The sequence below is a fragment of the Gopherus flavomarginatus genome, chromosome 6 (assembly GCF_025201925.1).
Source record: "Gopherus flavomarginatus isolate rGopFla2 chromosome 6, rGopFla2.mat.asm, whole genome shotgun sequence".
In the NCBI taxonomy this organism is placed as follows: Eukaryota; Metazoa; Chordata; order Testudines; family Testudinidae; genus Gopherus; species Gopherus flavomarginatus.
In genome coordinates, this window is record NC_066622.1 from 85,884,527 (window position 1) to 85,901,276 (window position 16,750).

General features: G+C 48.0%; 2 protein-coding genes across 7 annotated transcripts in view; one reads left to right on the forward strand and one right to left on the reverse strand.

Annotated features, from left to right (window-relative positions):
* The window catches only part of SHLD2 (shieldin complex subunit 2), an 80,468-nt gene extending 66,847 nt beyond the window's left edge, over nt 1-13,621 (reverse strand). For 2 of the 6 annotated variants that reach the window (XR_007775088.1, XM_050958582.1), the window contains exon 1: nt 13,272-13,386. The gene's annotated coding sequence lies outside the window, so the exon portion shown is untranslated. Of the gene's footprint in view, nt 1-13,271; nt 13,387-13,544 lie in introns of those variants that run through there. The other 4 variants (XM_050958577.1, XM_050958580.1, XM_050958578.1 and 1 more) reach the window with 3 other exon arrangements.
* GLUD1 (glutamate dehydrogenase 1) overlaps nt 13,442-16,750 on the forward strand; it is a 51,322-nt gene continuing 48,013 nt past the window's right edge. The window contains exon 1 of the mRNA XM_050958603.1: nt 13,442-13,950. Coding sequence (XP_050814560.1) covers nt 13,533-13,950 — 418 coding nt within the window. The 5' untranslated portion in view covers nt 13,442-13,532. The remainder of the gene's footprint in view (nt 13,951-16,750) is intronic.

The following is a 16,750-nucleotide window of genomic DNA, read 5'->3' on the forward strand; positions in this document are numbered from 1 at the left end:
TGATCACACTCAGTAGATTATAGGCTTTGTAATGATACCTTATAAGAGACCTTTTGCATGAAGCATATTCCAGTTACATTATATTCACTCATTAGCATATTTTAATAAAATCATATAGACTACAATGTCACAGCGATTACGGGGGCTTTTTAAATTTCTTATTGGCTTGTGGACTCCTCTGTGCTAACCCCAGGAGCTTTTGTTTTGCTTGTAACCTTTCAGATGAACCTCAAGAGACCTATCTTGATGCTTAATTTTTGTAATTGTTTCTTTTAAAATCTAGCAATAGCCTGAGTTTTCAGATGTATTTTCTTTTTGTTTTTAATAAAATTTCCTTTTTTAAGAACAGGCTTGGATTTGTGTGTCCCTAAGAGGTTTGTGCATGTTGTTTAATTAGCTGGGGGCAACAGCTAATTTCCTTTGTTTTCTTTCTCAGCTCTTCCCGGGGGGCAAGTGAAAGGGCTTCTGAGTACCCCACAGGAAGGAATTCCCAAGTGAGCCTTCCTGGGTCCCAAGGGCTTCTTTTGCACTTGGGTGGTGGCAGCATCTACCCATCCAAGGTCAGAGAGAAAATGTGACCTTGGGAGTTTAATATCAGCCTGGAGTGGCCAGTATTAATTTTTGAATCCTTGCAGGCCCCCACCTTCTGCATTCAAAGTGCCAGAGCGGGGAATTAGCCTTGACAGTATTTATCTCCATATTAATATATTGAAGTAATTGAGCAATTATATATTGAGAGGCTGAGTTTCTAAAGCAGGCTCGACAATATCTGTATAACCAGTTCTTCCTAAAAAGAAACATTTCTTGCTTTTGCTTCCCTCTGTTTTACTAATAGGAATCTTCAGACTCTGGACATGATAATTTTAACCCCTGCTCTCTCCTCCCCTCTCCCTTTAGTTTATCCCTTCCTAAGTAAGCCCCTACGCCAAAAAATCATAGACCTAATGTAATTTGCCGCCATCACATTGTTCACTGTGCTTGTGTGTTATACCGATTCCCACATCCTGTGCCTGTCTTGTTTATTTAGATTGTAAGCTCTTCAGTGCCTGGACTATGTACTACTCTGTGGCTGCACAGCACCTAGAATAAAAGGGTCTCATCTTTGATTGGCCTTTAAGAACTACCAAAATACATAATAATATACCACACAAATCTTGAAGGTGAGCAGGAGCCTGCTATTCTCTCTTCAGTGGTCTTCCCTACTTCTTATCTCTGACAATTAGGGGCATTTATCATGCAGTGACAATATAAAACAGAAACTGGGATTCTATCTATTCAGTTTCCTTTATTCATTGATATATTACAGCAGTTCTCAAATTTTAGCAACCGGAGGACTCCCATTTTGATTTACAAAACTTTCACAGACGCCCAAGTCCCTTGCTCAGCCCCAGGCCCTGCCTCCCACTCCACTCCTTCCCCCAAGGCCCCACTCTCACCCCACCTCCAAGCACACCCTGTCCCCGCTCCTCCCTCTCCCTCCCAGCACCTCCTGCACGCCGCTGAACAGCTGTTCCCTGACCTACGGGAGGCACTGGGAGGGAGTGGAAGAAGTTGATCAGCAGGGCCCAAGGACCCGCTGGAGTACCCTCACCGACTCCAGTTTGAGAAATGCTGATCTCAGAGACTTTAGGGTCAGAAGGGACCTATGTGATCATCTAGTCTGACCTCCTGCACAAAGCAGGCCACAGAATCCTACCCATCCACTTCTATAACAAACCCCTAACCTATGTCTGAGTTACTGAAGTCTTCAAATTGTGGTTTGAAAACCTCAAGCTGCAGAGAATCCACCAGCAAGTGACCCATGCCCCACACTGCAGAGGAAGGCGAAAAACCTCCAGGGCCCCTGCCAATCTGTCCCAGAGGAAAATTATTTCCCGACTCCAAATATGGCGATCAGCTAAACCCTGAGCATGTGGGCAAGACTCACCAGTCAGCACTCACGAAAGAATCCTCTGCAGTAACTCAGATCCCATCCCATCTAACATCCCATCACAGACCATTGGGCATACTTACCGGCTGATAATCAAAGATCAATTGCCAAAATTAAGCTATCCCATCATACCATCCCTTCCATAAACTTATCAAGCTTCGTCTTAAAGCCAGATATGTCTTTTGCCCCCACTACTCCCCTTGGAAGGCTGTTCCAGAACTTCACTCCTCTAATGGTTAGAAACCTTCATCTAATTTCAAGTCCAAACTTCCTAGTGTCCAGTTTATACCCATTTGTTCTTGTGTCCACATTAGTACTAAGCTTAAATAATTCCTCTCCCTCCCTAATATTAATCCCTCTGATATATTTATAAAGAGCAAGCATATCCCCCCTCAACCTTCTTTTGGTTAGGCTAAACAAGCCAAGCTTCTTGAGGCCATGTCTACATCTAAAGTTTTGCAGCGCTGGTTGTTACAGCTGTATTAGTACAGCTGTATAGGGCCAGCGCTGCAGAGTGGCCACACTTACAGCAACCAGCGCTGCAAGTGGTGTTAGATGTGGCCACACTGCAGCGCTGTTGGGCGGCTTCAAGGGGGGTTCCGGGAACGCGAGAGCAAACCGGGAAAGGAGACCCGCTTCGCCGCGGTTTGCTCTCGCGTTCCCGGAGCCACCCAGCAAACCGCAGGGAAGGAGACCTGCTTGCTCTGGGCTCTGGGAACGAGAGAGCAAACCGGGAAAGGAGACCCGCTTCGCCGCGGTTTGCTCTCTCGTTCCCGGAGCCACCCAGCAAACCGCAGGGAAGGAGATCTGCTTGCTCTGGGCTCCGGGAACGAGAGAGCAAACCGGGAAAGGAGACCCGCTTCGCCGCGGTTTGCTCTCGCGTTCCCGGAGCCGCCCAGCAAACCGCAGGGAAGGAGACCTGCTTGCTCTGGGCTCTGGGAACGAGAGAGCAAACCGGGAAAGGAGACCCGCTTCGCCGCGGTTTGCTCTCTCGTTCCCGGAGCCACCCAGCAAACCGCAGGGAAGGAGATCTGCTTGCTCTGGGCTCCGGGAACGAGAGAGCAAACCGGGAAAGGAGACCCGCTTCGCCGCGGTTTGCTCTCGCGTTCCCGGAGCCGCCCAGCAAACCGCAGGGAAGGAGACCTGCTTGCTCGGGGCTCCGGGAACGAGAGAGCAAACCGGGAAAGGAGACCCGCTTCGCCGCGGTTTGCTCTCGCGTTCCCGGAGCCACCCAGCAAACCGCAGGGAAGGAGACCTGCTTGCTCTGGGCTCCGGGAACGAGAGAGCAAACCGGGAAAGGAGACCCGCTTCGCCGCGGTTTGCTCTCGCGTTCCCGGAGCCGCCCAGCAAACCGCAGGGAAGGAGACCTGCTTGCTCGGGGCTCCGGGAACGAGAGAGCAAACCGGGAAAGGAGACCCGCTTCGCCGCGGTTTGCTCTCGCGTTCCCGGAGCCACCCAGCAAACCGCAGGGAAGGAGACCTGCTTGCTCTGGGCTCCGGGAACGAGAGAGCAAACCGGGAAAGGAGACCCGCTTCGCCGCGGTTTGCTCTCGCGTTCCCGGAGCCACCCAGCAAACCGCAGGGAAGGAGACCTGCTTGCTCTGGGCTCCGGGAACGAGAGAGCAAACCGGGAAAGGAGACCCGCTTCGCCGCGGTTTGCTCTCTCGTTCCCGGAGCCACCCAGCAAACCGCAGGGAAGGAGACCTGCTTGCTCTGGGCTCCGGGAACGAGAGAGAAAACCGGGAAAGGAGACCAGCTTGATTACCAGAGGCTTCCTCCTTCCACGGAGGTCAAGAAAAGCGCTGGTAAGTGTCTACATTGGATTACCAGCGCTGGATCACCAGCGCTGGATCCTCTACACCCGAGACAAAACGGGAGTACGGCCAGCGCTGCAAACAGGGAGTTGCAGCGCTGGTGGTGCCCTGCAGATGTGTACACCTTCAAAGTTGCAGCGCTGTAACTCCCTCACCAGCGCTGCAACTTTCTGATGTAGACAAGCCCTGAGTCTCCTTTCATAAGACAGGTTTTCCATTCCTCGGATCATCCTAGTAGCCTGTCTCTGAACCTGTTCCAGTTTGAATTTAACCTCCTTAAACATGGGAGACCAGAACTGCACACAGTATTCCAGATGAGGTCTCACCACTGCCTTATATAACGGTACTAACACCTCCTTATCTTTGCTGGAAATACCTCTCCTGATGCATCCTAAAACGCATTAGCTTTTTTTAACGGCCATATCACATTGGAGGCTCATAGTTATCCTGTGATCAACCAATACTCCAAGGTCCTTCTCCTCTTCTGTTGCTTCCAACTGATGTGTCCCCAATGTATATCTAAAATTCTTATTATTAATCCCTAAGTGCATGACCTTGCACTTTTCACTATTAAATTTCATCCTATTACTATTACTCCAGTTTACAAGGTCACCTAGATCTTCCTGTATGATATCCCAGTCCTTCTCTGTGTTAGCAATACCCTCCAGCTTTGTGTCATCCGCAAACTTTATTAGCACATTCCCGCTTTTTGTGCCAAGGTCAGTAATAAAAAGGTTAAATAAGATTGGTCCCAAAACTGATCCTTGAGGAACTCCACTAGTAACCTCCTTCCAGCCTGACAGTTCACCCTTCAGTACGACCTGTTGTAGTCTCCCCTTTAACCAGTTCCTTATCCACCTTTCAATTTTCATATTGATCCCCATCTTTTCCAATTTAACTAATAATTCCCCATGTGGAACCGTGTCAAATGCCTTACTGAAATCGAGGTAAATTAGATCTACTGCATTTCCTTTGTCTAAATAATCTGTCACCTTCTCAAAGAAGGCGATCAGGTTGGTTTGGCACGATCTACCTTTTGTAAAACCATGTTGTAATTTGTCCCAATTACCATTGACCTCAATGTCCTTAACTACTTTCTCCTTCAAAATTTTTTCCAAGACCTTACATACTACAGATGTCAAACTAACAGACCTATAGTTACTCGGATCACTTTTTTCCCTTTCTTAAAGATAGGAACTATGTTAGTGTAAGCAGAGTCAGGATGAGCTCTACCCTGACATCTGGTGGAAAGAATTTCAGAGAGTGTATTTGCATAGGCACACCTACCCCATCCCAGGCTGCCGAGCTGTGGGACTGCTTTGTGACAGAAATGACTTAACCTCAGTTGGGTGGTACTTGCTAGACAAGGGACATGGGTTCCAAAACCCAGTGAATTGAGAGAGGCTGGGGACAGGTATCTGTGCCTGGTGGTGCAGTCTCCTTGTGGAGCCAGAAGCACCAGTTCCATCCCCTCCTCTCTCCACTGTGGAATGTCAGAGTTGATTTTTTTTATTCCCTCAAGAATCTAGATACAGGTTACTGAGCTGAACTCACTTTGGGCTAATGGTGCACTAGCACTGGGGCTCCTCTACTAAGAGCTGAGATCACAGAGTTGAAATCACTAAAGAGCTGAAATTACTCAGCTGAGAGCACTGAGTACTGTGCTAACTAGTGGTGGAGCCTGAAGCTATATTGTGGAACAGATTAGCTGGCGGAGCAGAGCGGCTGGCAGAGTGGAGTAGCTGTGGGACGGGTGGAGCGGCCCACAGAGCAAGCGGAGCCGAGCAGTTTGCAGGGAGAACTGGAGCAGCCCATGGAGCAGAGCAGCTGGTGGAGCGGAGCAGTTTGTGAGGACGGCTGGAGGAGCAGAGTGGAGCGGCTGGTAAAGCGGAGCAATTCGTGGAGAAGGCGGAAGCAGAACCCAAAGAGAGGCAGGGCAGTTGGTCCCGGACCACGTAAGGTGCCCCTTTCTACCCAGGCTGGGGGGAGGGACCTCTACAGATAAACTCTCGAACTCTGGGGCGGCATTGACCACAGACTTTTGGGTTGTTGGACTTTGGGGTGATTGGACTTAAAACCCTAAGGGGAAAAAAGACATTGCCAAACGAACTTGGAGGTGGGTTTATGTTTATGGTTTGTGTTATAACCCTGTTTGTGGTGTTTCTCCAATGGGATGCCGAATTGATTCCTTCCTTTATTAAAAAGATTTTGCTACACTCAGACTCCGTGCTTGCGAAAGGGGAAGTATTGTCTTCTAGAGGCGCCCAGGGGGGTGTGGTATGTAAGTGTCCCAGGTCACTGGGTGGGGGCTCGAGCCGGTTATGCATTGTGTTACTGAAACGGAACCCCTGGATACTGAACCCGGCCCTTGTTGCTGCCAACTCAGAGAGGCAGAAGAGTTACATTAGCAATTCTCCAGTCATACGGTACAACCCCTGAGTTTACCGATTCATTAAAAATTCTTGCTAATAGGCTTGCAATTTCATGTGCCAGTTCCTTTAATATTCTTGGATGAAGATTATCTGGGCCCTCCGATTTTGTCCCATTAAGCTGTTCAAGTTGGCTTCTGCCTCGGATGTGGTAATATCTACCTCCATATCCTCATTCCCATTTGTCATCCTACTATTATCCCTAAGCTCCTCATTAGCCTTATTAAAGACTGAGGCAAAGTATTTATTTAGATATTGGGCCATGCCTAGGTTATCCTTAACCTCCATTCCATCCTCAGTGTTTAGCGGTCCCACTTCTTCTCTCTTTGTTTTCTTCTTATTTATATGGCTATAGAACCTTTTACTATTGGTTTTAATTCCCTTTGCAAGGTCCAACTCTACATGGCTTTAAGCCTTTCTCACTCTATCCCTACATGTTCTGACCTCACTAAGGTAGCTTTCCTTGCTAATCCCACGCATCTTCCACTCCTTGTAGGCTTTCTGCTTTTTCTTAATCACCTCTCTGAGATGCTTGCTCATCCAGCTTGGTCTACAACTCCTGCCTATGTTTTTTTTTCCCCCTTTCTTGGGATGCAAGCTTCTGATAGTTTCTGCAGCTTCGACTTAAAGTAATTCCAGGCCTCCTCCGCATTTAGATCCACAAGTTCTTCAGTCCAATTCACTTCCCTAACTAATTTCCTTAATTCTTTAAAGTTAGCCCTTTTGAAGTCAAAAACCCTAGTCCCAGATCTATTTTTGTTTATCCTTCCATCTAGTTTGAACTGAATTAGTTCATGATCACTCGAACCAAGGTTGTCCCCTACAACCATTTCTTCTATGAGGTCCTCACTACTCACCAAAACCAAATCTAAAATGACATCCCCTCTTGTTGGTTCTTCAACTACTTGGTGAAGAAATCCATCTGCTATCACATCCAGAAAAATCTGAGCCCTATTGTTCTTACTAGCACTTGTCCTCCAGTCTGGGAAGTTAAAGTTTCCCATGATCACACAATTCCCATTAGTGTTTACTTCATTAAAAACATTAAAGAGGTCTCTATCCATATCCAAATCAGATCCCAGCAGTCTGTAGCACACCCCAAGCACTATCTCGGGGAGGCTCTAGTAGCTTTCTATCCCAGTGTGATTTTTGCCCAGACAGACTCTGTCTTATCCATTCCATCACTTATTTCTTTACAGTTAACCTCTTCATTGATATACAATGCTACTCCACCACCTTTGCCTTTATTTCTGTCTTTCCTAAACAGCACATATTCCACCATGTTTCTGTTATCCCTATAGTATCTGGTTTCACTTCCTGCACCAGTAACACTAGTTCCTCCATTTTGTTACCGAGGCTCCTCGCATTAATGTACAGACATCTTAATTTTTGCCGTTTGGCTTCACTGACATTCTTTACCCGGTTAGGCACAGACATTCTACCACCAGCATCACCTGTTAGACTGGTATCTACACTACCCTTCCTCCTTATGTCAATTCTTCTGTCCACGGCTGTATCCCCTCGTACTTTGTTTTCTTCCCTCTCAAGGTTAAATTCCGGCATAGAGATCACCTGGACATATCCCAACCATCTCCCCCAAATTCCTAGTTTAAAGCTCTCTTAATCAGTTGGGCGAGCCTCCATCCTAGAAGTCCTATGATCTATTATGTACATGTAAAAACTCCTTTGTAAAAACACTTGTAATACAGTTGCATAAATGTATACTGTGTGATATGGGACTGCACTTGTACATAGTACTTTTGTTTCATATAATTTGGAGCTTTTTCCACTGCATGTTTAACAGTCTTTCCTGTTCAAAACTGCAAAAATTAACAAAAAAATATTGATTTTTGCAAAGACCTTTCTGTCTTTGACCCCACAATAAAAAGCATCAAATATATTGATGTTCACTAACTGCAGGTTACTCATATCACTTCTTGAGACAAGTACACAGGAGGTTTTGTGTATTTTTTTGAAATTCCCTTTTCATGACTGTTCTATAGTTCAGCTTGTCACTTAGGGCTTGTCTAGGTGACCGCTTAGTTTGCAGCAAATTGGGGCATAAAACTACCTTGCACTAAGCACCTGTGTGGACCCTGCTGCCATGCACTGTACGTTCTCTAGTGGGCTTTAATCATTCGTTTCAAAGCGCAGTAGAGCAAAGAGCACTACAGAACTTTTGTGTGCAGCAGCAGAGCCATATGGGCACTTAGTGCATGCTAACACAAGGTAGATTTACACTCTGGTTTGCCGCAAATTAAGTGTCCACATAGACAGGCTCCTAGTGATATTACCTCCTACTTCTGACGCTAACAAATGATATCTTCACCAACTGCAGTATTGGGCAGCCACACACTCCGAGCTCAATTCTGACTTCTGATTAGAACACACAACTTTCATTTACTTTAATGAAAGTTACATATATTTATCTGAAGGCAAAATTGGGCCTAGATGTTCCCAAATATAATACTTGAAAAGCAGGCATAAGGATGTCAACACAACTGGATACACAGAGGAAAGCCATTCTTTCTGTCTCTCCTGCAATTCTTACAGCAAACATGTTCTGGGTGATGCTTCTCACAGAGAAAGGTTGAAATGTCAGAACTTAAAGGTTTCCTGGCAGTCAGAAAAGCCCCATTAATGTGAGTCAGGCCTTGGCTACACTGGCGCTTTACAGCGCTGCAACTTTCTCACTCAGGGGTGTGAAAAAAACACCCCCCTGAGCACTGCAAGATACAGAGCTGCAAAGCGCCAGTGTAAACAGTGCCGCAGCGCTGGGAGCACGGCTCCCAGCACTGCAAGCTAAACCCCATGAGGATCTGGAGTACGTGCAGCGCTGGGAGAGCTCTCTCCCAGCACTGGCGCTGCGACCACACTCGCACTTCAAAGCAAGTTTCAAGTGTAGCCATACCCTGAGACTCCTGGAGTTTCACTGCACTGAGAGGTTTGAGCTCCTGCCTGACATGATGCAAATAACTCCATCCAATGAGTAAAGTCTTATCAGTAAGGCAGTCATTAGCTCCAGGGAGAAAGACAAGTGGGTTTTTCTTTTGAAATCAACTCACTGGAAAATGTTGTAACCCAGAGGACTAAACCGATGTCTGATTGCTCCTCATATTATACGACTCAAAGTTTCTTCAGACTGGGACACTGTAGCCACCACAGTCTGCCTTAGGGTATGATTGCAAGTTAAATCAAGTTATCTATACCTAACTCTTCTCGAGCTACCCTATTTTGAGCAAAAGCTGCCCCATCACAAAACACTTTGAGATGCACACACTGGTTGTGTTAGCAGGTGGCAAGTCATGCTAACTTGAGCTTTATCTATACCCCTTGATGGGCCAACTAAAGTTAAAAGCACTCCCACCCTCAAAATAAGGAGTTTTAGAATCATTAGGATTATCTAGACTGTCCCTGACAGGTCTAAACTGCTCTTAAAAATCTCCACTGATGGAGATTCCACAACCTCCGTAGGCAATTTATTCCAGTGTTTAACCACCCCTGACAGTTGGGAAGTTTTTCCTAATGTCCAACCTAAACCTCCCTTGCTGCAATTTAAGCCCATTGCCTCTTGTCCTATGCTCAGAGGTAAAGAACAACAATTTTTCTACCTCCTCCTTGTAACAGCCTTTTATGTACTTGAAAACGGTTATCATGTCCCCTCTCAGTCTTCTCTTTTCCAGACTAAACAAACCTAATTTTTTCATTCTTCCCTCACAGGTCATGTTTTCGAGACCTTTAATCATTTTGTGTGGATGTGACTCAAATTAGGGGGAAAACTCAACTTAACTGCAAGGAGGACAAACCCTGAGGTATTTCCATCACAGACATCTGCACAGGAGCTAGATCAGTGGTACTCAAACTTTTTGTACTGGTGACCCCTTTCACATAGCAAGCCTCTGAGTACGATCCTCTTTTTAAATTAAAAACTTTTAAATATATTTAACACCATTATAAATGCTGGAGGCAAAGCAGAGTTTGGGGTTGAATCAGACAGCTCATGACCCCCCATGTAATAACCTGGCAATCCCCTGAGGGCTCCGAACCCTAGTTTGAGAACCTCTGAGCTAGACGGTCTCTCCACACAGTTTGCAAAGCATTATTGCTTGGATTTGGCCTCCAGGAAAGAATCTTATTTCAGACTGTGTCCTGAAATTTGTTTCCAATATAGCAGAAGTTAAAGTCTCTCCCTGTCAAAAGGTAGGTTTATTTTACTTCAGTTGGCCTGTTTTTTAAAGTTTTCCCACCCTAATGATTGTGGGGTGATTCATGCATAACATATACGCCTCTACCCCAATATAACACGGTCCTCAGGAGATAAAAAAAAAAAATCTCACCATGTTATAGGTGAGAACGCGTTATATCAAACTTGCTTTGCCTCGCCCCGTTCCTTGCTCCCTGACCACCCCCCTCCAGAGACCCCATCCCTAATCACCCCCAGGATCCCACCTGCTACCCAACCCCTCTGTCCCCTCACTGCTCCGACCCCTATCCACCCCTCCCCGCCCCCCAACAGGCACTCACTGGCAACGGCAGGAAGCGGAGCAGCCCTGCCCCAGTCCACTTCACCCTGCCAGCTCCCAGCCATGGCGCTCCGCTTCCTGCCGTCGGTGAGTGTGGAGAGGTTGGGAAAAGGATGTTCCCCCGCACTCACCTGTGGCGGGAAGCAAAGCAACACAGCCACAGCCTGCTCTGCTTTCCTTCCCCTGGCCCCAGCCGTGTCGCTGGGGGGCAGCTGGGGAAAGGTCCTGCACTCACCTGCGGCGGGAAGCGGAGCGCCACGGCTGGGAGCTGGTAGAGTGGAGCGGGCTGGGGCTGAGGCTGACTGCTCCACTTCCGCCGCTGCTAGTGAGTGCGGGGGGATCTCTTCCCCCAAGCCCCCTCCTCGAGTGACACGGCTGGGGCCGGGGCGAGGGAAGCAGAGCGGGTTGCTCCCGGCCCCCCGCTAATCCCCCAGACAACTCTGGGACTGTGGGGCCCTCAAAAGTGCCCTCCCACAGCTCCTGCCCCCCAGGACCTGGGGGGGGAGATCCTCTGCCCCTTATCAAACCCTTCATCCCCAGCCTGGCCCAACACTCTTAACACGCTGCTCAGAGCAGTGTGTCAGAGCTTTACTGTGTGGTATGCAAACCCACGTTCTATCGGGTCACGTTCTATCGGGGCAGAGATGTATCTTGTACATGCTTGAAGAATTTTGAGATTAGGATATCTATCTAGATCAGGGGTTAGCAACCTTTCAGAAGTAGTGTGCTGAGTCTTCATTTATTCACTCTAGTTTAAGGTTTCGCTTTTAACGTTTTTAGAAGATCTCTTTTTATAAGTCTATAATATATAACTATTATTGTATGTAAAGTAAATAAGGTTTTTTAAATGTTTAAGAAGCTTCATTTAAATTTAAATAAAATACAGAGCCCCCCAGGACCTGGGCAGTGTGAGTGCCACTGAAAATCAGCTCATGTGCTGCGTTTGGCACAAGTGCCATAGTTTGCCTACCCCTGATCTAGATAGACACATGTACCTGTTCCCACTGTTCAGAGGGCAGCATGCTTGCTTGGCAAGGGGGTTGTATGCTCTGGCCAAAATTAGCCTGATTTGCATTAAACAGTACTTTTATTCATCTGTAAATAGAGAAGAAATGAAAAAATATCCTGTATAGGTTAGGAAGCCTGAAATTGTATTTAACAATACTTCCACTCTTGCTTTCCCTCCTTGCTCCTATTTAGAATGGATATTTTCCCAGAAAAAGTGTCTTTCAGAAAACCAGCGGCATCATTTGATATTGATCGGGAGGCAGCTGTTGCCCCTCTTGGGGGAAGTTTTCATAGATCTATATGCTCTATTTCCTTCCCTGTCACCCCAAGACTCTGCAGGATATAATATAATCACATATATTCTATACACTAGCAGTTTTTCTTCTGAAATGACATCCTTGAATAAAAGATAATGAGACTGCTTTTGTCTAACTCTGTCAAGGAAGTTAGTACACTGTTTTTCACCACGATCAGATTCACATCCTATGGCTTGGGTCCAGAAGGGGACATAACACACAATGGATCACTTGTGTAGTTCTCCCTAGCTATGCATGTCTGCTCTAATCTTGGCTCTCATCAAAACTTACAAGAACATTGCTCTGAGAGGGTCAGAGAACAGGGCTCTCTGTGTCACCTGGTGACAATCCCAGGCCAGACAGGCAGGATAGGGAATACCCAAAGCTAAGGAAGATACAAATGGCTGCATGTTGAGCCCTGTGTTACTTAGAGCAGAGGGTCCCTGTACCCCAGATAAGCAATGCAGCAAAGCTCATCAGCACTGTAGGTTAAAGCAATGATTCTCAGCCACGGGTACGTTTAACCCAGGGTTACCTAGAGGGCTTCCAGGGGGTACATCAACTCATCTAGGTATTTGCCTAGTTTTACAACAGGCTACATAAAAGCATTAGCAAAGTCAGTACAAACTAACATTTCATACGACTTGTTTATATTGATCTATATACTATACACTGAATGTAAATACAATATTTACATTTCAACAGATTTATTTCCAAATGATATGGTAAAAAATTAGAACAAGCAATTTTTAAGTAATAGTGGGCTATGACACGTTTGTATTTTTATGTCTGATTTTGTAAGCAAGTACTTTTTAAGTGAGGTAAAACTGGGTACGCAAACCAAAGCAGACTCCTGAAAGGGGTACAGTAGCCTGGAAAGGTTGAGAGCCACTGGGCTAAAGCTCGCTCAGCCGGGATAGCCAATGTGGCCATCGCTGGGGGCAGCTGGAACCGGAAAGAAGGGTGCAGCGCGGCGGGCGCGCAGCAGTGCCCGCCGGCCCGGGGAACGACAGGGGAAGTCAGGGGCTCTGCCGCTCCCCGCAGCGGAAGGGGAAGGATGACCGGCTGTACTGTACAGGGTCCCCTGCCCAGGCGCAGCCTCCCACGGGGCTGCCCGCGCCTGCAGTCGGGAGAAGCGACCGCTCCGCACCCTCCCGAGCCCCCCACACGGGCGGAAGCACTTTAGGTTCCCGGTCCCCCACCAGCACCCTGGACTGAGAGCGACGACGGACAGAGGCTAGATCCCGACACGCATGCGCGCCACACACCCACCTCGGGCCTTCCGGGAGACTGGCTGAGGGCCGGCACCGCGCCCAGCTCCTCACGGCGGAGCCAAGAGGGCGGAGAGGTTCCGGGCGCGGCGTGTGCGCACGCGCGGCAGGGAGGTGTTGTGTGACCCGAGCCGCCCCTCCGGCCTCTCCCCGCGGGGCCATTTAAAGGCGGCGGAGGAGGCAGCCGCCTCTGTTGTGCCGTCGGCCGCGCAGCGCTAGAGCAGCCCCGACCCTGCCTCCCGGCCCCGCTGCAGCTGCCACCATGTACCGTTACCTAGGGGAGCTGCTCGCGTCCCGCGCCGGGGCCGGCTCGGTGCTGGCTGGCACGGAGCCCAGCGCGGCGGTAGCAGCAGCCCTGTGGGGCGGCCCCAGCGGGGGGCTCCTGCAGCGGCGGCGCTACAGCGAGGCGGAGCAGGAGGACGACCCCAACTTCTTCAAGATGGTGGAGGGCTTCTTCGACCGCGGCGCCGGCATCGTGGAGGACAAGCTGGTGGAGGGGCTGCGCTCGCGGGAGAGCCCCGAGGAGCGGCGCCACCGCGTCCGCGGCATCCTCCGCATCATCAAGCCCTGCAACCACGTGCTCAGCGTCTCCTTCCCCATCAAACGCGACAACGGAGAGTGGGAGGTGATCGAGGGTTACCGGGCGCAGCACAGCCAGCACCGCACCCCCTGCAAGGGAGGTGAGCTCCGCACCCCTGTGCGCGCGCGCACACAGCCAGCACCGCACCCCCTGCCTGAGGGGTGAGCTGCGTACCCCACCATCACCATACACACAGCCAGCACCGCACCCCCTGCCCGGGGGGTGAGCTGCGTACCCCACCATCACCATACACACAGCCAGCACCGCACCCCCTGCCCGGGGGGTGAGCTGCTTACCCCACCATCACCATACACACAGCCAGCACCGCACCCCCTGCCCGGGGGGTGAGCTGCATACCCCACCATCGCCATACACACAGCCAGCACCGCACCCCCTGCCCGAGGGGTGAGCTGTGTACCCCACCATCACCATACACCCCACTCCGCACCCCCCCCTCCATATCATTCAAACAGCCGGCATTGCACCTCCTGCAAGGGACGGGAGAGCTCCTCTACCCTGGTATACAGATCTCTAGCACCCTGACAACCTGAGAATTGAGACCCACGCATGAGATCCATGTATACACAGAGCCATACATACCCGGGGGTACCACTTGCAAGGTTGGTGAGATCTCTTCTTAGATACCCAGCACTCCTCATGCAGTGCCAGTACTGCACCTATATAAACTAACCTAGCACTGCACTACCTGCAGGAAAGGGGACACCAGCAGCAGGAGAGTCTCCTTATGTCCCATTCATATACAGCCAGCACTACACCCAACAAACAAGTGATTAAAGTAGAGTGAAACAGGAGTGAGAGCTTTCACTGCACTAGCCAAGCAGAGAAGGGCAGTTATTGAGGATCACTGCTTACCCAGACCCAGAAATAGGGAGAGTTTCAGCAGGGTGAGAGCTATACTTCCTGCTTGGTTATCACCTGCTCCAAACACAGCCAGCAATATATCACTGTAAAAGTAATGAGATTCCCTCCTATACTTCACAGCTGGAGCTATACCTTGTGAAAGAAGTATGACAAAGACATTTTTCTTTTTCTCAGCTAGCGATGGCTCCCTGCAAAAGATAGGAAACACATACACAACCAACATTGCACCCCTAAAAGGGAGTCCATGTTCCCAATACTTCATATCCAATCGTGCTAGCCCTGCAGCCCCTCCAAGGCTGGTGGGGAGCTCCTTGCCATTGACCCCCTACATCCATCCATGGATTCTCTGCAAGAGAGATCAACTTCCATCTCTGTCCCAACCTAGCCACATGCCTGCCAAAATAAGAGTGTAAATATACATGTATTTACATAAATTCAGCTGCAAGTCATTTGAAGCACATACTCTCCTATTTTCAGCTTGCATTGTAACAAAACTTCAATGTGTGGAAGGAACTTGGCTTACATCTATGGGGCACTTAGAGCTTGATAAACACCTTCTACAAGGAAAAACGATTTTCGTACCACATTTCCAATACTTCTGTGCTTACTAAGAAGGTGGGAAGTAGAGGGATTTCAGTTCTTGTTAATATTTAAATGATCACTTAACCCCTAAAATGGTAGGGTGCTTTCAACAACTTTTCTAGTGTGTTTAGGAGATTTGATCGTGACATCCCCAGGTTATATACTAATGTCAGGGATCCAAAACAAAGCAGTTTTGTCTGGCAAAGAATGATCATTCTCACCCCAGGGAATATTCTGAACAATTAAAATTTACCCAGAGAAGTTCTCAGCAAATCTCAAACTTTAACAACATGAATGATGAAATCTGAGGCACTATGTACACTTGCAGAGTTTAATTATGAATTGAAAAGTTAGGGGGGGAACAAAAAATAACTTGAAAACATTATAAAGGGCTGTTTCTAATACATACTTTGATTTAATACAAAATCCTCCAGCCCAGAGCAGGAAAATAGCCAATTGGTCAAGTTTCTAGGTAGATGTACAGAAAAAACCCAAAACTAGTGGTCTTCTAGGAAAAGAAGTCACACCTTTTATAAGGGAATTGAGAGGATTGTCCCACTCCAAGACCCAGTACAGGCAACCATGCATCCCTAATACTTCCAGGGCTGTGAGCCTATGAAGCAAGACTCCCAACCATCATTAAGGTACTATATCCCCTTGAAAGATAGAGTTAGACATTCCTGGCTTCCAGCCTGGATCAGTCAGATCAGTCAGCACTGTGCGCTCTGTTAGGCACATAATCTTTAAAAACAGTTACTCTGAGATCATTACAGGCGTGTATAGGACTTCAAACTAAACACCAGACCTTTGCCAGACACCTGAAATTGTAATTGTACAGAATGCACCCCTACATGTTGTGTCATAATGGACCTCCTTTTTATGGTTGCTAGAAAAAGATGGGGGAGTGTTAAGAACACTTACTCATCTTATAAAGAATTAAGTATAGGTGCTCTCTAGGTCTGACTGTTGGATTTATGCTTAGGATTTGAATTCCTTAACTTTGTCTTGAAAGCCTGAGGCACTTTTCTTCTGTTTTTTGGTACAATAATCTGCTTTAGAGTTGTGGGTATTTTTTGTTTGTTTTTTTTTCTCTGCAAGTTGGACTGTTTGCATAGTTTTTAACTCTATATCAACACTGCAGTTTGACACTTATGTGTCAGCTGACTTGGGCTCACACGGGGTGTAGACATTCAGGCTTGGGGTGGAGGCCAGGCTTTGGGACCCACCCAGTCCTTGTCCTCAAAGGAAATGTGCACAACAACTTCAAAAGATGAGCATGGATGCTTAAATTCATAACTTTGCTGGATACTAAAAACTGGTCTTAATAAAGACACTGGATTTGTGTCTTACAACAGTCTGTAACCCACTAACCCCCCTTTTGCCTATGTTTGCAGGAGGGTTAATGGACCACTTAAACTTGAACATCCCTTAGAATT